Source organism: Saccopteryx bilineata, chromosome 5 (genome assembly GCF_036850765.1).
Source record: "Saccopteryx bilineata isolate mSacBil1 chromosome 5, mSacBil1_pri_phased_curated, whole genome shotgun sequence".
Taxonomy (NCBI): Eukaryota; Metazoa; Chordata; class Mammalia; order Chiroptera; family Emballonuridae; genus Saccopteryx; species Saccopteryx bilineata.
In genome coordinates this window covers 38,256,598-38,282,441 of record NC_089494.1, presented here as the reverse complement: position 1 = coordinate 38,282,441, position 25,844 = coordinate 38,256,598, and the positions used below count along the sequence as shown (strand labels likewise).

At 42.5% G+C, this 25,844-nt stretch overlaps 1 protein-coding gene across 2 annotated transcripts in view; it reads right to left on the bottom strand.

Moving 5' to 3' along the window:
• Positions 1 to 10,746: 10,746 nt before the first annotated feature.
• The window catches only part of RFTN2 (raftlin family member 2), an 82,329-nt gene continuing 67,231 nt past the window's right edge, over positions 10,747 to 25,844 (bottom strand). For both annotated transcript variants that reach the window (XM_066232748.1, XM_066232749.1), the window contains exon 9: positions 10,747 to 12,203. In XM_066232748.1, the coding sequence (XP_066088845.1) occupies positions 11,931 to 12,203 (273 nt within the window). In that variant the 3' untranslated portion in view covers positions 10,747 to 11,930. The remainder of the gene's footprint in view (positions 12,204 to 25,844) is intronic.

The following is a 25,844-nucleotide window of genomic DNA, read 5'->3' as shown; positions in this document are numbered from 1 at the left end:
TATGTGCCCTGACAGGGGGGAGGGGCTACAGCACAGCAAGTGATCCCTTGCTTGAGCCAGCGACCTTGAGCTCAAGCTGGCGACCTCAGGGTCTCAAACCTGGGTCCTCCGCGTCCCAGTCTGATGCTCTGCGCTACCGCCTAGTCAGGCAGCCCTCACCTCTTTTTATGCATCAAGTGATCTAATTAAAATAGAAAATTTAGTTCATGATAATCTAGATCCAATTGAGTGAATAAATTGAAAAATTGTTAGCTATTAATACAGATGACATATATCGTTTCTCTTAGAAGTCTTTCTAATATATTTTTATCATGTCTAGTTAAATCATTTTAAAGACTAATTATGATCTTGGAAGTAAATTAGGAAGTATAGTTTACATCTCTGTAAACAGCACAGCTTTCTGGAGGCTAGAAATGAGAGAATAAAGAAAATGTGATATTTGTGACATTAAAAGGAGAGGAATAAATTATGGAAAAGTGTATCTTTTATTATAGGTTTTTAGTTTCTCCCTAAGTAAATTTGGAATATCTTACAATTTATAGTTTTTAAATTCTCTGATGTTAAAAAGTACCTTCTGTCTAGTTAAAGAGGCTGTAAGTCTTGGCAACAACCTCTATTAAAACATCCTTTTTTCTTATTCACATTAATAAGTATTTCCTAAGTTATATTCACAGGTTGTCCATTTAGCAATCAATGAAGATTTCTCTTTGGTGCTATATTTATCTGTAGTTATTGTGAACACCTGATGATAGTTAAATGTATTAATACAACAAGATTTAAAATAACTGGTGATGATTTGTGGGAATTGGGAAGAGAAGGACTTTTCAAGCATTACTTGGAGCAGGGGTAAATGTAGAAAGATGAATGCAAAATCAACTTTTTAGTTATTGGTGAGAGGATTATGGATGAAATAAATGCAGTTCTTTATTTCTGAATAAGATGCCAACTTTTAGAGCAAGGGTAGAGACTAAGTCCTTGTTATTTTGATTAAATGCCAGTTTCCAGATATAGTGCAATCACTGTGGGAAGGACCCATCAATCGAGACTGGAAAAACTCAGATCTAACAGGATATTAACAAGTAGAATGTGACCGTATTGATTGGTGTCACATTTCTGAGGCTTTAGGAGAGGCCACAGTCTGTGAAGTGAGGTGTTAAGTGTCAGAAGGAGGGGCTTTTGGGGTGTGCCTTTCTGGCTGTCAAGACCTTCCAAATCTTAAGGTGTCATATCCTCTGCCACCCCTCAGACTCAGACTCCACTCATTTGCAAGACTCTAGGGTTCACCAGTACTTTAGAGCTCATTATATACTCATTCAAAAATAAAAATCATCTCTTCAAAACAAAGGATAATGTGAAAAGGCCAACATGGTGGCCTGGCAAAAGGAGTCTCACATGGAGGGCAACAGACAGGCATGTATTTCTCTTAATGCAATGCTTTCTTGATCTACAGGAGGGGAAGTTTTCACCTTGTGAGTTCTCTATGGCCTACTCTCTTCCAGTTCCTGTGATATCCTGTACCTACTGATAAGGCCCTACCTGTCCCCCTAATCCCAGACCCTGGCTCAACCCTCTGCTCTGCACTGAGATCCTCTGCCCTGATCGTCACAAGTTTCTGTACTTTTAAGATCTTCGTAGATACCAGATTCTATCCACATAAGACCAAGTATATTAAAATGTAGCCCCATTTTGCAGTAAATATAATTTTTATACTTAAATTTTTTTTTTTTTCATTTTTCTGAAGCTGGAAACAGGGAGAGACAGTCAGACAGACTCCCGCATGCGCCCGACCGGGATCCACCCGGCACGCCCACCAGGGGCGACGCTCTGCCCACCAGGGGGCGATTCTCTGCCCATCCTGGGCGTCGCCATGTTGCGACCAGAGCCACTCTAGCGCCTGAGGCAGAGGCCACAGAGCCATGCCCAGCGCCCGGGCCATCTTTGCTCCAATGGAGCCTTGGCTGTGGGAGGGGAAGAGAGAGACAGAGAGGAAAGCGCGGCGGAGGGGTGGAGAAGCAAATGGGCGCTTCTCCTGTGTGCCCTGGCCGGGAATCGAACCCGGGTCCTCCGCACGCTAGGCCGACGCTCTACTGCTGAGCCAACCGGCCAGGGCTATACTTAAATTTGAATAACTTTTTATAATTGATCTTCAACATTGGGTTCTCTTTTGGTTATTTAGTTGACTATGGTTTCTTGTCAGTCATCACATATTCTTTGGAATTCCTTTGAATTGAGAAAAGCTAATTTACAAATTATTTTTAACAAGTGACATTTTTATAATTATGAAATGGTATAGATTTTTATAGCTATTATTTCAGTTTTGCAGTTTTCACATTTTAGAGCTAACATATTGTTTAACTGTTCTCTCAAATTTTTGGGACCACTGAATAGTTCATAGGTCCTCATATTTAGAATGATCTGCTTATAATTTTATAACAAGCACATACTGTTATTAGAAATAAGTATTTTTTGCTCAGGGAAGGCTTCCCTTGTAGTACTCCAGCCCACTGGGAACTACCAGTGTCACATGGAAGAGACCTAATTAAGATACAAACTGATGTCAAGAGGAAGAGGGGGAGGCCTGCCAAGGGAGGCAAAGAAGACCTGAATCTCCTTTCTTAGTTTTTATTGATCAGAAGCAGAACAGAGGTAACAGAATTACAGGGGAGGGAGGCCAGGTGATAAGGGGAAAGAATAATTAATGGCCATTTTGCTGACATGGAGAAAGGGCTAATTTGGGTCAGTACCTTCTTTTTCTTTTGCTAATTAACAAGCACAAAGGAAGGGGCAATCTAGAACCACTAGGCTAATTTTTGAAAGCCTGTTCACATGGATTCCTTTGTGTCTGCACAAAGGTCACTCACACAGTTTCTCTTGGTGTTTGCATCCAAGGGACATTCACTCAGGGCTTTTAACTAAAGTTCCCCAGTCCAAATCTTAGAGGGCTCAAGGTTAGATGGGTGATTCCCTACATTCCCTGACCTTAGATTTGTCTGTTACATGTGCTACTAGCAAACTTTGCTTTCTATAAGAGTATTTCCGTGTACTGTACTACGATAACATAGTTATTTCTTTTTTTTTTTTTTAAGATTTTATTTATTCATTATAGAGAGGGGAAAGAGAGAGAGAGAGAAGGGGGAGGAGCAGGAAGCATCAACTCCCATATGTGCCTTGACCGGGCAAGCCTAGGGTTTTGAACCGGCAACCTCAGCATTTCCAGGTTGACGCTTTATCAACTGTGCCACCACAGGTCAGGCCACATAGTTATTTCTATTATTACTCATCTACAATCTTTCTTTGTTAGCCTAGTGAGTCCATAAAAGCAAGACTGTCGATTTGCTCTCTAGTCCCTGGCATGGCATCTAAGAGTCAATATAATACTTGTTAAATGACTGAACAGAGAGTGAACCTGCATCCTCTCATAGGGATTCTGTTTTAGGAGGAGGGCTTCATTGTTGTCAAGAGCCTGAGCATTGAAAACTGAGAAGCATTCTTTTTTTGTATGTGACAGAGAAAGAGAGGGACAGTTAGGGACAGGAAGGGAGAGAGATGAGAAGCTTAAATTCTTCATTGCGGCACCTTAGTTCAGTGTTTGCTTTCCCATATGTGCCTTGATGGGGGTGGGGGGCTACAGCAGAGTGAGTGACACCTTGCTCAAGCCAGCAACCTTTGGGCTCAAGCCAGTGACCGTGGGGTCAAGTTGGGTGAGCCTGTGCTCAAGCAGCGACTAAGAGGTTTTGGACCTGTGTCCTCTGTGTCCCCTCTGTCCACACAGGTCCCCTCTATCCACTGCGCCACCGCCTGGTCAGGCTGAGAAGCATTCTTAATAAATGTATCTTCCCTCCATCTTTTGTTAAGCCTGTTGCCCTTAAGTGTCTGCCTGTAGAGATGGCAGCATGATCTTTGGCAGACACGATTTGTCCCTGGCTGCTTAGCATCTGGTTTTGGGTCTGGCTCTCTGGAGATCTGTGAACTACCTAATATCCTTAGCAAAGTGCTGATGAATCTTTATTAACCACATATAAATATATTTAAATGTTTGTGAATATTATGTTCAAGTTTTAAAGATGCCCTGTATTTATTCTAGCATGTCCCCAGGCATAATCTTGTTCACCACTCTACAGAGAACTTTGCAAACTTAAAACTGAACCTTTAAAAAAGTAAGGGTTTCTATTTATTGAGCACCCAACTAGGTGTCGCAAACTGTGTTAAGTACAGTCGCACAATATCCTACTCAACCGTCATCCAATTTAACTTGTGTCTGCAGGAACAAGTAGCAGGGTCAGGCTCCGAATTCAGTCCAGGCTCCAAAGATTGGGCATTTCTGAGCATTGTTGCAACTCATCCTTGGAAAACCCGTTTCATTCTCCTATCAGTAGGATTGAGTTAGGCGGCGTGTGTTGGAATGGAGTGGCTTAACCAAATAAAAGTTTTGTTTTTCTTTGTAACAAGACCAGAAGCCAGCAACCCTGGGTTAGTGCAGCAGTTCCAGGGTCCTTCATTGGTCCTTCTGTCTTCCCAGTCCATCGTCCCTGGGACATGGCCTCCATTCTCAAGGCCAGCTCTTTCATGGTTACGAGAAGGCCACTCCCCCCCGGGCTCAACACACTGGCCAACAGTGGTATTATCAATCTTTTTTAAAATTGCTAATTCAATGAGAGAAAAATAAAGGTTTGATGTTTTTTTTTTTTCCAGTTTTTTATTAGTGAATTGAAATCTTATGTTTATTTTTTTTTTTTAAATTACCTATTTGTGTCATTTGCAGTTTTTCTACTTGGCTGTATTTTCTATAGACATCTCAGTGTACTTAGAATATTAGCCCTTTGTCATTTGATTGTTTCCTGATTTCAGTTTCTGTTTACCTTTTGAGGTTGTTTATAGAGAGTGTGTTTCTAGGTAACAGTTTAAAACTTTTAGTATTTAGGTACTGTTTATGGCTTCTGGGTTTTGAATTATGTAAGTATTTGCTCATATATTCACTATTTTATAGTTTTGTTTTTTTACATTTAAGTCTTTATTTCATCTGGACAGTATTTTGGAATAAGGAGTGAATCTCATTCAGTTTAACTTGGGTCGTGGCAGTTGTCTTCACATGAAGACGTGGGAAGAAAACATGTCAGACTGCAACTCTCAGAAAGCTGGAAGGTTTATAAACTGGAATTCTAACTAATGCTTTCGGACGGGGTTACAAAAGGAAAAAAATCTTGAGACACATGGTTTCCCAGAAGAACATTCAAAGGAATGACATGTGGTTAAGGAACTAATGTTTACAGAAAAAATGTTGAAATGTTAAAACCTACTTTTTGTGTGTGTGGTATAAACTATAATGCCACTAGTCTGGGAAAGAAAAAGGAGATGTAAATAAAATATCCAAATTTGGTGTGTTTCAGTTTTATATAAATCATTGAAATTAAAGACATGCTCTTCTCTTGCTGTAGGAAATAAAAAGTCATTTTCCTTAGCACATCTATTACAGTGATGTGAGTGGTTCTCTTTTTGAAACTTTAATGTGTTGAAAACAACTTTGTGAGGATTAGTGTGCCCATTAAGACACAAAGGAGATTAAATGAATGTTTTTAGTATTTCATTTTACTTTTTTGCATAACCAACAAAAGAAATTCTTACTTTAGACTTCAGATCTCCCAGATGTCCATTTGGGTGGTTCCTGGCCAGCCCACCCCAGGGAGCCGGTACTGCTGCTGGCTCGGGCAGCGGTGGTTAGGAGGGCACAGTGAACACTGCGGAAACCTGTGTGGTGGATTCAAACTTCCTTTCCGTGCAGGCACGTTTTCTGATTCCTGTTTTATTTAGTGATTCTCTTTTTGATGAGAAAATAATAACTTGATTTTCACTTCTTAATGTTTTGCTTCATTAACCTTTTATGTCTTAGTGCACCTTTTGGAACTTATTTTTTAAGCAATTAATGTTTTGCAGGGAAATGACTCAATAGGTGAAGGAAGTTAAAAGTTCTCGGCCCTGACCGGTTGGTTGGCTCAGTGGTAGAGCTTTGGCCCAGTGTGGGTGTCCAGGTTTGATTCTTGTCAGTGCATACAGGAGAAGCGAACACCTGCTTCTCTACCTCTCCTGCCACCCCCCCACCCCCCCCAGCCATGGCCTGGTTGGTTTGAGCGCATTCGCCCAGGAGAGGATGGCTCCGTGGAGCCTCTGCCTCCAGTGTTAATATTAGGTTGCGAGCATGGCCCCAACTGGGCAGAGCACCAGCTTCAGACGGGTATTGCCTGTTGGATCCTGGTCAGGGCACATGCCGGAGTCTATCTCCCCTCCGCTCACTTGAAAAAGAAGAAGAAAAAATTGAGCAATTACTTAAACTTTCCAGGTCTCTGTTTTCTCATCTGTGAACTGGAATAAGCCCACATTTAGGTGATTTTTGTGGGAATGAAACAGCATATTTGAAAGCATCTGCTCTAATGTCTGGTAAATACTAGCTGCTCAATAGTTCTAGTCTCCTTTTTTCCTTTAGGACTTGTCATCTTTTGTATTTTATAGCATTTTAAGTATCTTCAAGTGTCCTTTTAACGTGCTCTAAGGATCCTGGTAGAATAAGCAGGATCTTTAGCTAAACTGGTGGAGAGGACAAGCTGTATCTAGCCATGATACCGGGTGTCAGTCCCTAAAGGAAACCCAGGACCTTTATAGCAAACTGATAGACAGTCGCTGCTATTTGTAGTAAATATGTCATGTTTTCTGGCTGACTGGTACCTTCTTTTTTTTAAAGCTTTTTATTTGATACAATTTTGAATTTAGAGATTGCAAGAGTAAAAATAACTCTCCTATACCCTTTATCCAGATTCACCAACTGTTTACATATTGGCCCATTTGCTTTCTCGAGTTCTCTGTGTCCCTTTCACACATGGATGTGTGCACGCACACTTCTGAAGTATTTGAGAGTAGCAGGCATTAATCACCTTAACCCCTAAGTATTTTTGTATATATTTCATATGAATGTTTTTGCATAGCATAGTACAGTAATCTAAATCAAGAAATTTAACATTGCCTGACCAGGCGATGGCACAGTGGATAGAATGTCAGCCTGGGATGCAGAGGACCTGGGTGTGAAACCCTGAGGTCGCCAGCTTGAATGCGGGCTCATCCAGCTTGAGCATGGGGTCGCCGGCTTGAGCATACGATCATAGATATGATCCCATGGTCACTGGCTTGAGCTCAAAGATTACTGGGTTAAAGCCCAAGGTCGCTGGCTTGAACCCAATTTCACTGGCTTGAGTAAGGGGTCACTGGTTCGGCTATAGTCCCTGGTCAAGGCACATATAAGAAAGCAATCACAACTAAGGTGCCACAACAAAGACAGGATGCTTCTCATCTCTTTCCTTCCTGTCTGTCCTTGCTTAAAAAAAAAAAAGGAAATTTAACATTAATACAACATAAAACAACGTTATTGTCAACAGTCCATAGGTCCATAGTCGTGGTTATGTCGTGTTTGTATTACACATCAGCCACCCCATCCCTCCATCTAGGATCCAATCTGGGCTCAGGTGTCACAGTTAGTTATCATGTCTCCTTTGTGTTGTTTTGCTTTGTTTTTTTTTTTTAAAGATTTATTTATTTATTTTTTACAGAGACAGAGAGAGAGAGAGGAATATATAGGGACAGACAGACAGGAATGGAAAGAGATGAGAAGCATAAATCATTAGTTTTTCGTTGTGACACCTTAGTGTTCATTGATTGCTTTCTCATATGTGCCTTGACCGTGGGGCTACAGCAGACCGAGTAATCCCTTGCTCGAGCCAGCAACCTTGGGTCCAAGCTGGTGAGCTCTGCTCAAACCAGATGAGCCCGCGCTCAAGCTGGCAACCTTGGGGTCTTGAACCTGGGTTCTCCGCATCCCAGTCCAACGCTCTATCCACTGTGCCACCGCCTGGTCAGGCAAGATTTATTGATTTTACAGAGAGGAGAGAGGTGGGGAAGCGAGAAGTATCAATTCATAATTGCTTCACTTTAGTTGTTCATTGATTGCTTCCTGTATGCACCTCAAACCGGGCAAGCCCAGGGTTTCGAACTAGTGACCTTAGCATTCCAGGTTGATGCTCTTTCTACCACAGGCTAGGATCCTTAGTGTTCCTTGATGTAAAATAGTTTCTTTGTTGTTCATGACCATGACATTTTTGAAGCTGTATAGGCTAGTTGTTTCATAGAATGTCCCTCAATTTGAGTTTGTCTAATGCTTTCTAATAATAACATTCAGATTGTGCATTTTTGCCAGAAATACCACAGAAGTGATGTGTCCTCAGCATATCATCTCAGGAGTCACAGGATGTTGGCTTGTCCCATTGTTGGTGATGTTAACTTTGATCACTTGGTTAAGGCCCAATCAAAATTTGACTTGGTGATATAAACAAATATGTGTGCTATGTTTGAGGAATCTTGAGCCTAATGAGTTCTGCCTGCCTGGAATATGTTCTTTATGTTCTGCAGGCCCCAGAACACTCTCCCAATTAGAGCACAAGCGGTCCCATATGAGACTGACTCAAAAGTAGGTCATGAGAGGAGGAAAGCAGAGCAAAGGGCACCTGTCTTGCTTAGAGGGTGGCGGCAGAAGCGTTTGGGTTGTGGAGGGTGTGAAGTCCCGCAAACTGCCGCAGCTGTGCCTTGGAAAGGTGGGTTTCTGGTGGCCGGGCTCGGTCCCCACGCAGCGGGCTTGTGCTGTCACGTGGGTGTGCACCTTGTTCCTGCCGGCTTAGCATTGAGCTTGGTTCTCCCACCAGTTCTGCGAATTCGCTGATAAATAGTTCTTCTATTATCACACAATTTACATATAGTAAGATGAACCTATCTTAATTGTACAGTTCAATTAGCTTTGATTTTGTGTTATTTTGTACCAAATAAAGACACGGAAGGTTTCTGCCACCCCAGAGATTTCCCATGCATCTCTATAGTTGCTCTATGTACTGCTCACAAAAGTTAGGGGTATTTCAAAATGACTATGAAGTGATGAAATATCCCCTGATATTTGTGAGCAGTGTACTAAAGGGGTCCCTCCAAAATCCCTGTGTTGAAACCCTAATTCCCAATGTGACGGTGTTCGGAGGTGAGGCCTTCGGGAGGTTTTAGGTCCTGAGGGTGGAGGCCTCATGATTGTGATCATGCCCATATAAGAGAGACCCCTGAGAGCTCCCTTGTCCCTTCTCTCATGTGAAGTGATGTTGAGAAGACGGCCATCTGTGAGCCAGGGAGGCTCCCAGCAAAGACTGGGTCTGCGCATGCCGTGATCTGGGACTCGCAGCCTCAGAGCTGGAGAAACAGATTTCCCTTGTCTATGGGCCGCCCAGTCTGGTGCTCTGTCAGAGTGGCCGAGCGGGCCAGAGGGCAGCCGCCGGCCTCGCCCCACTCCCATAGACAAATACTTTTTCAGTCCCATTCTCTCCATTGCTTCCACCAGAACAGGGATGACATAAATATATACTTTTGTTATTTTGTTCTAGTCTAATGTCCTGAGGTTCTTTTTGTTTGTTTTTAGTCTATTCTCTTTCTGGTCAGATTGGGTAATTTCTAATGCCTCCTGCTGGTGTGGGTGTCTGAAGACTCCTGAGAGCCCTAGAGTCTCTTAAAGACAGTGACTGCATTTCTCTCTCATGAAGAGAACTGTAGTGACCTTGGTAGAGCTGGTCCTTAGCTCAGAGTTGATTTCTCTGGTGATTAGGTGTTAATGTCCATGAAAGATAACAGGGGAACACTTTAATCCAAACGGAGTGGAACTAGCAAGGAGTTACTGAAACCTCGGACAGAAGAGTTACTGCACTAAGGGGAATGGCAGAACTTCATGCCCACATCTGTGATCTTGAATCTTTTCATCCTAACTTATAGGTACTATAAATTCATATGGCAGAGCCCCTAGGGAATGAATAGTATTATGAAAAGAACTGAATGTACAACTGGCAGATAATGATAAGGTTAGTCGGTCACATTTGACTCCTTAGGCATACAGAGTCCAAGGTTTGTTACTTTAAAAAAAACATACTAAAATTTACATATATTTATTTATTTATAAAGTTTTAGAGTACTCTAAAACCACTCGGTCATTATTTATTCACTATAAAACAAATTTGCCATGTAACTTGAGGATAAGTATCGGAATAAATGCTTATGAAATAAGTTTGGAGGATATGACTGGGTAGTTTAATAAAAAGTTTTTAAATAAAAAATAACAGATTAAAAGCAAACTAAAAAGAAAGTAAGCTGACACAAATTTTTAAAAATGAAAAGTGATTGCTATAGTCTTCAGTTTTCCTTTAGTCAAATATAAGCATCTGTCTGATTTTAGTACTTCTGCTCCCCTCTGTGCTGACAGAATGGTGCGGGGTCCCTGCCTTCTGTGGCATAGGGAAAAGCTGTCTGGCTTTTCTGAGTGCCTTTTCTGTTTTATAACCCATGCATTTAGTAAGCTCTAGAAGTAATGCTTATTTCTACAAAAAATTCACCAACTCTTGAATATGGAACTTAGTTAGGGTCATCTAAAAATCAAAACAAAGACATTTCTACAAATGTTATTAGCTATTTCCACAGAACAATTCTGAGCAGAATATTCTTAAGTTCCTTTGTACTTATAAGGGTAAGACTTCATTCAGCATGGTAGAAGGGGAAGAACACCATGTTAACCTTATCCACAATTCATCGAGATTGGCCTAGTTAAATTACATAAGATATTCTATAACACATAATACATAAGTGTATAAAACATTATGAACCTTTATGTTCAATAAAACAATAGCCCAATAACAAATGACATTTTATTATTCAAATGACCTTATAATGTCAACATCAATGCTAATAAAAAATATGTTGAGTTCATCAATGGCAAAGTCAATTGTAGTTCACTTGAAGGTTCCCACATTTCAAAGTAAGTGTTTCATAGATAAATGAAAATTCTCTATTTTGTAGAATTTTAATCTTTGTTAAACTCTGCACAAGGCAAAGGCATCGTCTTAGCAGAACACAAAACAGACATGGGACAGCTAGGTCACTAGACCCATCTCATGTGTTAGGAGCACATTTCTACACCTGCAGGATGGAAAGTTCTGGGTTTCCAGCTTCCTCATGATTTAGCCATCAAAATAAAAGCATAGTTCAACTCTAGACAGATGTAAAAGGGTTCAGTTTCCATTCACAGTTGAGGTTTTCCCTTTTCATACTATTTGCAATATAAAAGAAATAAGACTCTGTCTACTAAGATTTTTGACTGTTGAGCTTGGGTTCTTTCCATACTGAATGGTAAGGGATGCTGCTCCGCTCTATTCTAGGCTATTAGAAACAACAGTGTTAAACCTCAGTGAATCAGTACAGGATTGGGAACATGGTGACCTTTAAAAGCAGAGACAAAAAAAAGGATTTTTTTCCCAAGAATATTTTAACAAATAGGGGTTTGCTTTGTATGTACACACCATGGTTAAAGACAAAAGTTGGATTCATTGTTATAGTCAGGAAATAGGTATTTCATTAATTAGCCCTGTGTGTGTGTGTATGCATGTGTGCCAGAGAGAGAGAGAGAGAGAGAGAAAGGGAGCCATTATTTTTCAGTTTATGTAAGACTCTAACTTCCTGAGAACTTTCTAATTAGGTATAATACTGGTTGAGCTATTTAGTCTTCTCACCAGGGATCATAAGAAAAGTATACCTTGTACATTCATGAGAAAATGAAGTAGATTATCAGTTAAAACCTAAGGAGACATCTGTTGAAACAGAGATTTTCATTTGAGAGAAGTGTAAACATGATTCTAAATGTATGAATACGTTGGTTATTCTTCCTTGCCTGGAGGTTGAGCCAAAGTTTATGGAGATTAGAAGAAAGCCTGAGCCTGGAAAAATTCCTGTTACATAAATGCAGATAAAGTAATACAGTAACGTCAGGGGCAGTTGTTTTAATAATTGTGTCCAGGCCGCCTGTTGCTTTACTTCATTGCTCACATACAGGTGACCTGAGTCACTCCATCTTCCTGGTCAAACTGTCCGTCGTCTAATTCCCGCAGGACGCTGTCACTGCTGCTGAAGCCCGAGAAGCTGCTATAGTGGGGTGGCCTCTTCTCCTTCACCCAGCACTCCCTAGACGGAGAGAGGAGGCCTTCCTCGGGGGGCTCTCTGTTCTCAGGGGGCTGTGACGCGGCTGTGTCCAACCCAATGCTCCTACTGGTAACTTTGTTCCTGTCTTCGCCTTTGATACGCCGGCTGCCTTTCCTCTGAAACACACAGATTGGCAACCAGGAGTTAAAAAGACAGCTGCTCTCCTGTCCCTCTGATGTAGCACATGCTGTTCTCTGCCCGGAATATCCTATCCCTGCTTCTCTTCAAAGTCTTGTTCATGTCAAGGACCAGCTCAGACCTCTTCACTTTCCACCCCCTGCCAATGGAAATGAGGCCCCTCTCTCTGTTTTACAACCCTTTGTAGCCTCCTGGCACGTTATTGTCTTCACTGGCAGGTTGGCTGTGCACATGTCTAGGCCCTCAATGGCACCTCTGAGGAGAGAAATGTGTTGTGGAACAAAGCAGGCTGGAAATACATTAAGGGTTCCATTTTTTTTCTTGGTGTTAATTCAAATCTAACAACAGAAAAGGTATTCCAGTGGCCATCTCACACCCATTTCACTTAAGAATAGGCTGCAGCCCTGGCCGGTTGGCTCAGTGGTAGAGCATCGGCCTGGCGTGCAAGAGTCCTGGGTTTGATTCCCAGCCAGGGCACACAGGAGAAGCGCCCATCTGCTTCTCCATCCCTTCTCCTCTCCTTCCCCTCTGTCTCTCTCTTCCCCTCCAGCAGCCAAGGCTCCATTGGAGCAAAGTTGGCCCGGGAGCTGAGGATGGCTCTGTGGCCTCTGCCTCAGGTGCTAGAATGGCTCTGGTTGCAACAGAGCAACACCCCAGATGGGCAGAGCATCGCCCCCTGGTGGGCATGCTGGGTGGATCCCGGTCGGGCGCGTGCAGGAATCTGACTGCCTCCCTGTTTCCAACTTCAGAAAAATACAAAAAAAGAAAAAAAAAAAGAATAGGCTGCACAGAAAAGTCACAGATAATTCAGACTGAGTTTATACCTGGAGCTTCTTCTTAGGTCAAGTGGATGCCTCCCCTTATCCTGCCACAAACTGCTTCTTAGTGACATGAGTTGGGCCGTGCTCAGCAACTGGACTAGCTCATTCTGCACTGTCTGATAAGCTGTGGATGTTTTTGCTATGAAATATTTACTGAGGGCTGACAGTGTTCTTGGTGCAGTTCAGATTAAAGAGGAGGACAGGGTCTCTGCCAAGGAGACGTAAGTCAGAATAAGATCTCTAAGTTAATAAAAGGAAAGCCCAGGGAGAGAACTAGCTGCTCAAAATGTGGGAGTCAGACTCCTGATCTGACTTCCTTACAAGGGCTACTTTAACACTGGTAATATAACCTACATTAGAATATGATCATATATTCTTAGGCAAAAAAAAAAAAAAAGAGGTAAATAAAAAAGATAAAGATAAATTTTAAAAAGATAAAAGTGATAAATTTTTAAAATCACAGTAATTTCCAGTTTACAAAGAATTTGTTTGTAGAAAGTTCATTTATATGTTATTTGGGAACTAGAATTATATTTTTCTAAATGTAGGAGCTAAAATTATAAAATTCTTTGGGAAAAACCCCCCATAGAAATCAGATGCCCAGGCTAGTCTTACAAAAGTTTGCTAACCCAATGGTTTGTTGAACTGTTGTGTATAAAATACAAAAGTATTTTCTACTGGTTTTCAAGACAAATATATAAAGCAAACCGCTTTATTAAATTGGATTCTGTGGGCTCTTGTGGGATGGAATCTGTTTCTACCATGGTTTGTCCAGGAAGATGCAGCCGTCAGCAGGCTACAGTCACAGGAGTGTGTTGGCAGCTCATCCTTTTCTTGGTGAGTTCCTCAAGTCTCTGGGCAAGTTTAAGGCAATAGGTCTACAGTGGATCCCGCTTCAACAAAGGTCCAGCTTCGTGGAGCCCAAATCAGACGTAGCTTGGTGGTAACATTTTCCATCAGTGCCTTTGCATTAAACCAGGGGTAGTCAACCTTTTTATACCTACCGCCCACTTCTGTATCTCTGTTAGTAGTAAAATTTTCTAACCTCCCACTGGTTCCACAGTAATGGTGATTTATAAAGTAGGGAAGTAACTTTATAAAATTTATAAAGCAGCGTTACAGCAAGTTAAAGCATATAGTAATAACTACCAAGTACTTTATGTCAGATTTTCGCTAAGTTTGGCAGAATAAATCTTTATAAAACAACTTAGTATAGTTAAATCTATCCTTTTATTTATACTTTGGTTGCTCCGCTACCGCCCACCATGAAAGCTGGAACGCCCACTAGTGGGCGGTAGGGATCAGGTTGACTACCACTGCATTAAACAAATGAAAAGATCAGGTCTCAAATCCTTTTCCTTTTTATTCTCATTCACCAAATGTGTTGGATCTAATAGAAGGAGCGGAACATGGCAGATTTACACAGGACACAGGGTTTGAGAATAGCATGTTCTCCTGGCATGGGGACGCTGGCCAGGAGGATTCGGCCTTTGGGCTGTAGGCCGTGCTGAAGGGTCCTGCCTGACTGGGCTCCGTTCCCCAGCCTGGCTGCTGGCTCCTTCCCCACATGCATAAAGAATGCATTCACTCTCGAATGACCTCTCAGTGCTGACTGAATGGAAATGGGAGCGCAGAGTGCCTGGGAGCACTGGGCTGCCAGGGTCTTTCCTCCCTCACCGGCACCAGGGCCAAAGGTAAACTGCAATACCTGCCTAGCCAACAGAGGCCCACTCTCACGTCCTCAATGAGAGTTTCCTTAGAAAAAATTGGGTATTATTCAAATAATAAGATATTCATAGTAATTCACTTTTTTAAAAAATAGTTTTAAATTTATTGATTTCAGCAAGAAGGGAAGAGAAAGAGAGACAAGAAAATCCAGCCATTCTTGTATGTGCCCTGCCTGGAGACGGAACTGGCAACCTCCATGCTTTAGGATGATGCTCTAACCAACTAAGCTATCCGGCCAGGAAAATAATCCACTTTTAGATAAGCACTTTTAAATTTATTTATTGAATTTATTATGGCGACATTGGTTAATAAAACTATGTAGGTTTCAGCTGTACAATTCTATCATACATTCTCTGCATATTGTATTGTGTGTCCACCACCCCCGAGTCAAGTGTGCCCAATTTCACCACCACTGACCCCCGAACTCCCTTCCACCCCCCCACCGCTCTTCCCTCCTGTAATCACCATACTGCTGTCTGCGTCTGAGACTTTTTGTGGGGTTTTTTGCTTAATCCCTTCACCTTTTTCACGCAGCCCCAACCCTCCTCCCCTCTGACAGCTGTCAGTCTGTTCTCTGTATCTGTGTCTGTTCATATTTTATTTGTTAGTTTATTTTGTTCATAGACAAGTATTAAGGAAACAGCCATCAAATGTCAAAAATTAGAAGATGACATATACCTAACATGGTAACTTTAAAAAAGATTTCAGAACACTTCTTTTTTGCCATGTGATTCTTAACAAATACATCTTCAGCAATGATAATGCCTCCCCTACTCCACTCTCACTCCGCATGAAATAATAGCTTTTCCAACAAATCAGAGAACAGTTTTCTTATAACTTAGAGTGCCGGAGTCTGAAGCCTGACCAGTTTTAGGAGACTGTCTACTTATCTGCTTGTTCTACAGAAGTAGGGCCCAGGCCCAGAGAGAAGATGGGAAAGGCTGACCTCGAACTGCAGTCTGAGTGTCTCACTTTACTCTTTTCACATTTATATTCCCTACATCTGCAAAAAATATGGGTAGATTTGTGGTCAAAGATGTGTGTGTTCCCAAATGAAAATTTCCTTCAATTACAAAATACAAGTTCAGTGTAGAAAACCTGGCAAAAACAAAGAAAAAGCAAAATCCACCCACAGTCCCATTTTGCAGAGATACTACTGTTACAATTGGTGTATTTTAGTGTTTTCTTCTCTAAATATGCATGCACTTCCATACCCACACATAGATGTGTGGAGCTCACTTTTCCACTTAGCAGTATATTTTGAATATTTTTTAAAATGTCAATAGAGATTTTCCATGATACAATGCCAGGCTTGTTTATATAGCTTCTTTCTTTTTTTTAGCAAGAGAGAGAGAGAGATAGAGAGAGACAGGGATAGACAGGAAGGGAGAGAGCTGAGAAGCATCAGCTCAGCACCTTAGTTGTTCATTGATTGCATTCTTTTTTTTTTTTTTTTTTTTTGTATTTTTCTGAAGCTGGAAATGGGGAGAGACAGTCAGACAGACTCCCGCATGCGCCCGACCGGGATCCACCCAGCACACCCACCAGGGGCGACGCTCTGCCCACCAGGGGGCGATGCTCTGCCCCTCCGGGGGGTCGCTCTGCCGCCTGGGGCAGAGGCCACGGAGCCATCCCCAGCGCCCGGGCCATCTTTGCTCCAATGGAGCCTTGGCTGCGGGAGGGGAAGAGAGAGACAGAGAGGAAGGAGGGGGGGTGGAGAAGCAGATGGGCGCTTCTCTTATGTGCCCTGGCCGGGAATCGAACCTGGGTCCCCCACACGCCAGGCCGACGCTTTACCGCTGAGCCAACCGGCCAGGGCCTATCGATTGCATTCTAATACATGCCTTGATCAGGGGGCTTGATAGGAGCCAGGGACTCTTTGCTCAAGCCAGCAACCTTGGGTTCAAGCCAGCAACCTATGGGCTCAAGTCAGCGACCATGGGGTCATGTCTATGATCCACGCTCAAGCTGGTGATCCTGCACTCAAGCTGATGATCTTGGGGTTTCAAACCTGGGTCCTCAGTGTTCTAGGCTGATGCTCTATCCACTGCACCATTGTCTGGTCAGGTAGCTTCTTACTTTCTTCTGAATTTTCACTATAAAGTTGGGGGAAATTATACCAGAACTTGGATGCAGATGTAATGTCAGCCTTGATAAAATATATCAACTGCTGAGAATCTCATTTACTAAAAATGGGTGACCTGTTTTAAATACATGAGACTCAGTGCCTTTCATTTCTCGCTGTCAGTGTCTTAAAAACAAAAACAGGAGAACAGAGTCAGAATTATACCAGCAATCATAAGACATTGCATTGTCTTAGACAGTGCTATAATGTACAGAGGGAAAGAGTAGCTAAAAAGATAAGCTTTATGGGACTCAGCAAGAATCATCGGTGTGTCAGAAGAAGACCCACGACAAGAAGCCAGCTTTCCATCCTGTCCTATCCATGTCTTAACTCAGGAGATGCTCTCTGTCATGAAAATTGTCACAACTTTTCTGGAGGCACACTAGGATAATAAAATAATAGTGTAGTAGCTAAAAAAATTAATACGGTTTATAAAACAATAGAAAAATGGAGTAGCTATTCAAGATTTCTCTTCCCCATGTGCCTCGGGCTTGGGGGAGGTTAGGAAGCAGCTGCCAGCCTAAGAGGCTCTAGCACCACATGGAAGGTAGAGGTTTCACAACCTACAGAGACACACCACTGCTGTCTGCTCGCAGGATATGTTCTTGGGTCATCCCAGCTTGGGGAAATCAGAATCATTCTAGCCTAGGAGAGGAGAAGGTGTGCACAGTTTCAGCGAGCTTTCCTATCTACCTTCTTCTCTGCTGCAGTGTGGGCACGTGACCCAATCAGATCCCACCAGAATCCTTCCCTGGGATGGCATGCTGACTAGGGCATAAAGAAGTGCTTGCTTTTTGATGAGAGGGCCCTCCGCCCGCGCGCGCGCGCGCACACACACACACACACACACACACACACAGACTGAGGCAGATGAGCAGGAGCATTCTGGCAATGGCAAATCTCTGCTCTTGCTATACCCGAGGCTTTGGTCCTTTGAGCTTTTTTCCTTTTTTTTTTTGTTGTTGTTGTTGATGTATGAGCTATGCCAGTATCCTTTCTATTTAAAAGCCAACATTCCCTTATGTACACAGGCTAATCTGAGCAGGATTTTTGACCCCCCGAGGCACACCAGTATGCAGTGTGGAAACAAACATGGGTAGCCTGCACTTGGCCCTGTGCCGGCAGCGACCGCTCTTGGTAGTGTGCCCACAGCAGGAAAAAGCCTAGCTGCTTTGAGTGGGAGGTGCATCTGAGATGAAGAACTTCGTTAATGAGAAAAGCAAAATGCTTGCCTCTTCATTTTTACATGCTGCTCCTCGAGAGACCTGACATCCTCCATCTACACCTTCACCTGATTTAACCTCACCTGGATTTCACCCCAGGATACTAACAGCTGATGAAGGAAATGTGACTCTTGTGATTTTCAAGTGATTTCAAATGAACTTCAAGTGAATAAAAGAGTAAGAATGGAGTTTGATAAATAACTGTCTTACAGTAAGGTAAAGAAAGAAGTTAATGTGTATATAAAATATTTTTTAGTGTTCATAAAATTTTGTTTTAGTCACCCTGGAAAAGATGTAATTCAGAACATTTCTCTGGCTGCTGCTCCTTCACTTCTAGCTTTGCAGTAGAGAAATAATTCAACAGGTGTATCCAAGAACTCTTTACTTCTTGAACTCAATCATTTTGAGATACATTTTAAAGACAAAATCATTTGAATGAAAAACTAAAAAAGAAAATTTGGAACCATTAAAATTAAACCACAGTCTCCCAGCATCTATTCTTCCTAATTCTTTTAATAACAGAAATCCTCCCACCCCCAACACCTTGCAATTTTTAGCTGAGCAAGTGGTATTTCACTGCAGTACCAGCTCACGGTCGGCCAGATTGCATTTCCCAGCCTCCCTTGCACATGCTTGTGGTGATATAAATAAGCTTAGACCAATGGGATATGAGAAGAAATATGTCTGTGACTTGGGGTCAGAGCCATAGAAGCATGCCTGGAATTCTTCAATGACTACTTCTTGCTGGTTGGATATAGCAACAACCGTGGCAGCAGCCCTGGGTCCAGAGGCAGAAGCCAAATGTCGAGGGTGGCAGAGCTGGCCGGTCATGACACAGAGCCATGCTGTACCCTCGCGTGCCTGTCCATCTTTAGACTATTACAGGAGAGAGAACCTTGTGTTGTATTTAAATCATTCTAGATTGATCTTTTGGTATAGCATCTTAGTAACTAATGACCAATTCATAACTAACTGAAAAAAGTTGTTGGTAACTAACACTTCTCAGCTTAATTTCTCCCAACTTTACAATTATGAAACTTTTCTTTAAGCAAGAGAGAGACAGACAGTCATTCAGGGACAGATAGGAAGGGAGAGAGATGAGAAGCATCAATTCATAGTGCGGCCCCTTAGTTGTTCATTGATTGCTTTCTCATAAGTGCCTTTACCAGGGGGCTGCAGCCGAGCCAGTGACTCCTTGCTCAAGCTAGCGACCTTGGGCTTCAAGCCAGCGACCATGGGGTCATGTCTATGATCCTACACTCAAGCTGGTGACCTCGGGGTTTCGAACCTGGGTCCTCAGCATCCCAGGCCATCGCTCCATTCACTGTGCCACCTCCTGGTCAGGCTTCAATTATGAAACTTTAAGTATAAGGAGTTTAAAGGATAGTACAATGATTACCCATATACCTACCACCTAATTTAACACTTGTTAATAGCTTGCCATATTTGACATATATATATGTATATATATATGCATTTTAGAACATCATAAAACATTAATATACACTACATTCTTACATTCTAACTGAAGGTAATTTTTAGCTGGAAAAAATAGAGGATTATTAGGAGTTTCTGGATTTTTCTTCAGTTTCTCCAGAGTTAATTGTGTTTAATCACTTAGTATTGAAAGCAAGCATTCCTAAGTAAACAAAAGCAACATATGAATAGGCTTTGTGCTGAGCCCTCCACATGTTTTCTAACTGAATGCTCCTTACAACCCATGGTCCGTACTAATGTTGTCCATATTTTACAGACGAGGACACGGAGGCTGGGAGACCGCGGCAGACACTGCGCACGCATGCTGCGCACACGCACACCGGGAACCCTACGCCGTTAGTTGAAACTAAATACTTTTAAATGGCCTTTTGATTCAAAGGGCGGTAGGCTGAAGAACTGAACTGAAATGGAGACCTTTAGGTAATAAAAAATCCGATGAATTTTATTTGAGTCTTCAAAAGAAAGAAAGTTAAGAAAGGAGATCTTGGAAGAAAAACTGTGAGAACATTTAACAGATGGAGGGAAAATCAGGGTCAGAGTCTCTTACCTACTCAGCATAGCTCTCACTTCCTTGAACCCATTGAGGCCTCTCTCCAAAGTGAAGAAAAATAGATAAAAGAAATAGCGAAATAAAAAGAACTTGTCTTTATTACACTACACGGCCTCATGTAGAGGAAAGGGAGGTTAACAACCTCATCACACTTCATAAGAATTTCATTCCTCAAAAACAGTATTTACTGAAGAACAAAGATAAAAAAATTTCATCTATGTGACATAAAGCAAACAATCTTTTATTTTTTTTTATTTTTTTACAGAGACAGAGAGAGTCAGAGAGAGGGATAGACAGGAACAGACAGGAAAGGAGAGATAAGAAGCATCAATCATTAGTTTTTCGTTGCGCATTGCGACACCTTAGTTGTTCATTGATTGCTTTCTCATATGTGCCTTGACCGCGGGCCTTCAGCAGACCGAGTAACTACTCACTTGAGCCAGGGACCTTCTCGCTTGAGCCAGGGACCTTGGGTCCAAGCTAGTGAGCTTTTTGCTCAAACCAGATGAGCCCACGCTCAAGCTGGCGACCTCGGGGTCTCGAACCTGGGTCCTCGGCATCCCAGTCCGATGCTCTATCCACTGCGCCACCGCCTGGTCAGGCACCAATCTTTTAAATTTAATCTTTAAATTATCATAAGTAAAATTTATAGTTCTATGAATGTTAGCACATGCGTATAGATTTGTGTAATCACAATCAGGATACAGAACAACAGCTCCATTTTTTCCTTCAAACCTTCCCCAAACACCTAATCCCTGGCAACCACTAACCTGTTCTCCATGCTCCAGTCCTGCTTTTTGAGAATGTCCTATAAATGGAATAGTACAGTCTGTAACATTTTAACACTCGCTTCTTTTGATCAGGATGCCTTTGAAATTAATCCAAGTTATTGTGTGGATTAGCAGTCCCGCCCCTTTTCCTGAGTAGTATTTTATTGTATGGATTCAGCACAGCTGTTTATTCATTCACCTATGGAAGACATCTGGATTCTTCCTGGTTCTTGGAGATTATGAATGAACCTACTGTAAACATTTTTATATATAGATTTTTTGGTGAATTCAAGTTTTTATTCTTAGCACCCAAGAGTGAATTGCTGAATCACATGGTAGGTGTATGTTTAATCTTGTAAGAAGCTACGAAACTTTTCCAGAGTGGCTGTACCACTTTGCCTTCCCATCAGCAGTGTATGCGAGTTCCGGTCGGTCCTCATCCTCGTCAGTTCTTGGTATTGTCTGTGTTTTTAGTCATTCTAACAGGTGTGTGGTAGTGTCTCATCATGGTTTTCATTTGCCTTTCCCTGATAGCTAATGATTTATGTATCTTTTTATGTGTTCATTTATCTACATAACCTCATTGATGAGGCACCCAAGTGTTAACATTTAAAACATTTAAAAAAATTTATTGATTTTACAGAGAGAGGAGGAGGGTTATTAGAAGAGTTTCTTCACTCTAGATGTCCATTTGTTGCTTTTTGTATGTACCCTGACGGGAAGCCCAGGTATTCAAACCAGCGATCTCGGTGTTCCAGGTCACTGCTGTCCACTGCACCACCACAGACCAGGCATTTTTAACAGTTTTTGACTGGATTGCTTGTTTTCTTATTGTTGAGTTTTCAGAATACTTGATTCAGTCTGGATAGAAGTCCTTTGTCATACGTGTGATTTTCAAGTTCTTTTCTTCCAGTATGTAGCTTGTCTTTTCATATTCTTAGTGTTATAGCAGAACAAAACTTGCTAATTTTGATAAAATCTAACATCAATTTTTTTATAATTATGCTTTTGGTTTCACATGTCTAAAAACTGTTTGCCTAGCCCCACTTCATAAATATTTTTCTCCTGTTTTCTTTTCTAAAAGTTTTCTAATTTTATTAAAACAAACTATCTTTCAATACTTTATAGAAAATTTAGAAGTAAGTGGTAGCATAAATATTCTGAATTGACATTCTCCATGTTTAATATATTCTCAAGTTACCTAGAATATTGCATATAACATATCTATAAAATATAAAACAAATTCCAAAAACAAAGGTCTTGATACGTCAGAGGGAAAATATTCCAACAGTATACTTCATTATAAAATTCTCAGGCCCTGACCAGTTTGCTCAGTGGTAGAGCGTCAGCCTGGCGTGCGGAAGTCCCAGGTTCGATTCCCGGCCAGGGCACACAGGAGAGGCGCCCATCTGCTTCTCCACCCCTCCCCCTCTCCTTCCTCTCTGTCTCTCTCTTCCCCTCCCGCAGCCTAGGCTCCATTGGAGCAAAAGATGGCCCGGGCGCTGGGGATGGCTCCTTGGCTTCTGCCCCAGGCGCTAGAGTGGCTCTGGTCACGACAGAGCGGCGCCCCGGATGGGCAGAAGAACATCGCCCCCTGGTGGGCATGCCGGGTAGATCCCGGTGGGGCACATGCGGGAATCTGTCTGACTGCCTCCCCATTTCTAGCTTCAGAAAAATACAAAAATAAAAAAATAAATAAAAAAAATAAAATTCTCAATTCCCTCTCCATAACAAAAGCATGAAATGGATTTGTTTAATATGAAAGTGCTGTTCTATGTTGAGTGCAACTGAATATGGAAAGCCTTATACATCAAGACATTAGTCTCAGTAGAAAGAAACTCTTTTTCAAGGGTTGAACTCTAGATCAGTTTCTACCGGCCCATGACATTTATCATTTTCATGAAAACTTACTGACAATCCTAGAGCAATACTTGCAATTTCTACCAACTGCTTTTACAACTACACACCTTAAAAAAATTATTTGAAAAACTTGACAAATTAAGCAATTTCCCTATCAACCTCTCCCAAACAACTGATTTCAAGGTACAAGTAAAGAATAGTGCCATTAGGGACCTATACCTACATAATTTTTGTTCAAGGATTATCATAAATACAACTTTCACAAAATATGTACATATGAGATAGTTAAATTAATTCTGTGTGATATTAATAGTCTACTTTTTGGGGGGTGGGGGGACAGACAGGGACAGACAGGGACAGACAGGGAGAGAGATGAGAAGCATCAGCTCATAACTATAGTACCTTAGTTGTTCATTGATTTCTTTCTTATATGTGCTTTGACTGGGGGGCTCCAGCTGAGCCAGTGACCCCTTGCTCAAGTCAGCGACTTTGGGCTCAAGCCAGTGACCATAGCGTCATGCCTCAAGCCGGTGACCCCACTCAAGCCGGTAATCCCACACTCAAGTTGGTGAGCCCACACTCTAGCTGGATGAGCCCTCATGCAGGCCAGCAGCCTTGGGGTTTCTAACCTGGGTCTTCTGCATCCCAGGCCGATGTTCTAATCACTGTGCCACTGCCTGGTCAGGCTGGGAAGCTCTTTATATGACCTTTAAATCTTAATGATAGCTTTACTGAGTAATCTTGGTTGTAGGTCCTTGCTTTTCATCAGTGAATATTTCTTGCCACTTCTTCTGGCCTGCAAAGTTTTTCTTAAGAAATCATCCCACAGTCTTATGGGAGCTCCCTTTCAGGTAACTAACTGCTTTTCTCCAGCTGCATTTTAATTACGCTGTATCTTGGTGTGGACCTCTTTGGGGTCATCTTGTTTGGGATTCTCTGCACTTCCTGGACTCGTGTGTCTATTTCCTTCATCAGGTTAAGTAAGTTTTCTGTCATTATTTTTTCAAAGAGGTTTTCAATATCTTGCTTTCTCTTTTCTTCTTCCAGCACCCCCATGATGCAAATGCTGGTATGCTTGACGTTGTCTCAGAGGTTCCTTACACTATCCTCATATTTTTGGATTCTTTTTGCTGTTTTGATTGGGTGGTTTTGCTTCTGTATATTCCAAATTGCTGATTTGAGTCTCAGCTTCATGTACTCTACTGTTGATTCCCTGTAATTATTCTCCATTTCAGTTAGTATATCCTTCATTTTTCATAGTTTCTCTGTCCTCACTAAGTTCCTGGAGCATCCTCATAACCATTGTTTTGGACTCTGTATCTGATAGTTTGCTTGCCTCCATTTCATTTAGTTCTTTTCCTGGAGACTTCTCCTCTTCTTTCATCTGGGCATATGTCTTTGTTTCCACAGTTTGGCTGCTTCCCTGTGTTTGTTTCCGTGTATTAGGTAGGGCTGCTATGGCTCCTGAACTCGGTAGAGTGTCTGTGTGTAGTGGGTGTCCTGTGGGGCCCAGTGTCACAGCTCTCTTGGTCACCTGAGCTGGGTGCGCCAGTGTGCCCCTGTGTGGGCTGTGAGCACCGTTCTGTTGTAGTTCAGCTTTGATTGCTGTTGGTATCACTGGAATGGACAGACACCCTGCACCCCCAGGACCACCTGTGATTACAGTGGAAGAGTTGCTATGCAGGTGTCAACCCGACAGAGCGAGTCTTGCTTCAGTGAGGGTTGGTGCTCACCGAGTCCGCCCTGCTGGGGCCACGTGGCATGAGCTACGAAGCAATCTGCAGGTATGTAGCTGCTACTTGTGCTGGGCTTAGAGGTGCCCAGGAGGGGCCAAGCTATGAACCAAGGCCAGCTGCTATTAGGGCCAGGCCTGGGCCACTTACAAAAAGATACAGGGTATGAAGAGGCCAGATGCTGCTTGTTTGGGAGATTTGAGGAAAGTACAAAGCATGAGGCAAGAGGTCATGTGTATGGAAAAAACACTGGAAACAGCTTGGTGGGCCTGCAGGCTGTGCGGTGCGGGGCCTCAGGGAATCAGGCCGATGGAAACAAATATGGTGCCGCCCTGCCGGCTCTGTTTTTTTTCGGGGGGGGGTGTCATTTCAGAAAGGAACAATGGCCTCTGACAGTACTTTTAACTGGCAGAAAGCTGCCCTCCAAGTTCTTGCACTGATACCAGACAGTTCCGTTCCTCTCTGTGTGTCCCTGGTTCCTTGCAAGCTGCTGCCCCAGTGCTAGACCTCGGAAGGAGTGAGGCTGGGTAGGTCCATGCACAGGCCCTCACAGAGGAGCTGCCCAGGACTCCCACAGCCCTCCGTCTCACTCAGCCACAACCCCCACCGGCTTTTACAGCCAGAAGTTATAGAGACGCTTCTTCCTGGCCCTGGAGCCCTGGGCTGGGGGGCCTGATGTGGGACTGGGACCCTTGCTTCTCAGGAAGGAACCTCTGCAGCCAAGATATCCTTCCCGATTTTAAACTGTCACACAGGGCCCTGGCTGGTTGGCTCAGTGGTAGAGTGTTGGCCCAGTTTGTGGAAGTCCCAGGTTCAATTCCCAGCCAGGGCACACAGGAGAAGCACCCATCTGCTTCTCTACACCTCCCTCTTTCCTTTCTCCCCGCTTCTCACTTCAGAAAAATACAAAAAAATAAAAAATAAATAAAAATAATTTGTCACATAGGTGCGGGACCAGCCCATTCCACATTACCACCACTCCTACCAGTCTTGATGTGGCTTCTTTTTAAATTCTCTAGTTGTAGGATTTCCATTCAGCTAGATTTCAGTGGTTCTGAATGATGGTTCTTCTGTAGTTTAGTTGTAATTTTGATGTGGTTGTGAGAGAATTTGAGTGCTGTGTTTACCTAGGCCACCATCTTGACCAGATGGCTTGTCAGTATTTTTAATATTGTGGACAAAAAAGGGGCCACATACTAAAGATGACAAGCTAAGTGGATGCCTCCATGGGCTGGAGGGGACTTACAAACTCAGAGAGCTAAAGTAACCACATAGGATGGTCTGAGATGAAAACTTCCTAACTAAAAGTGAG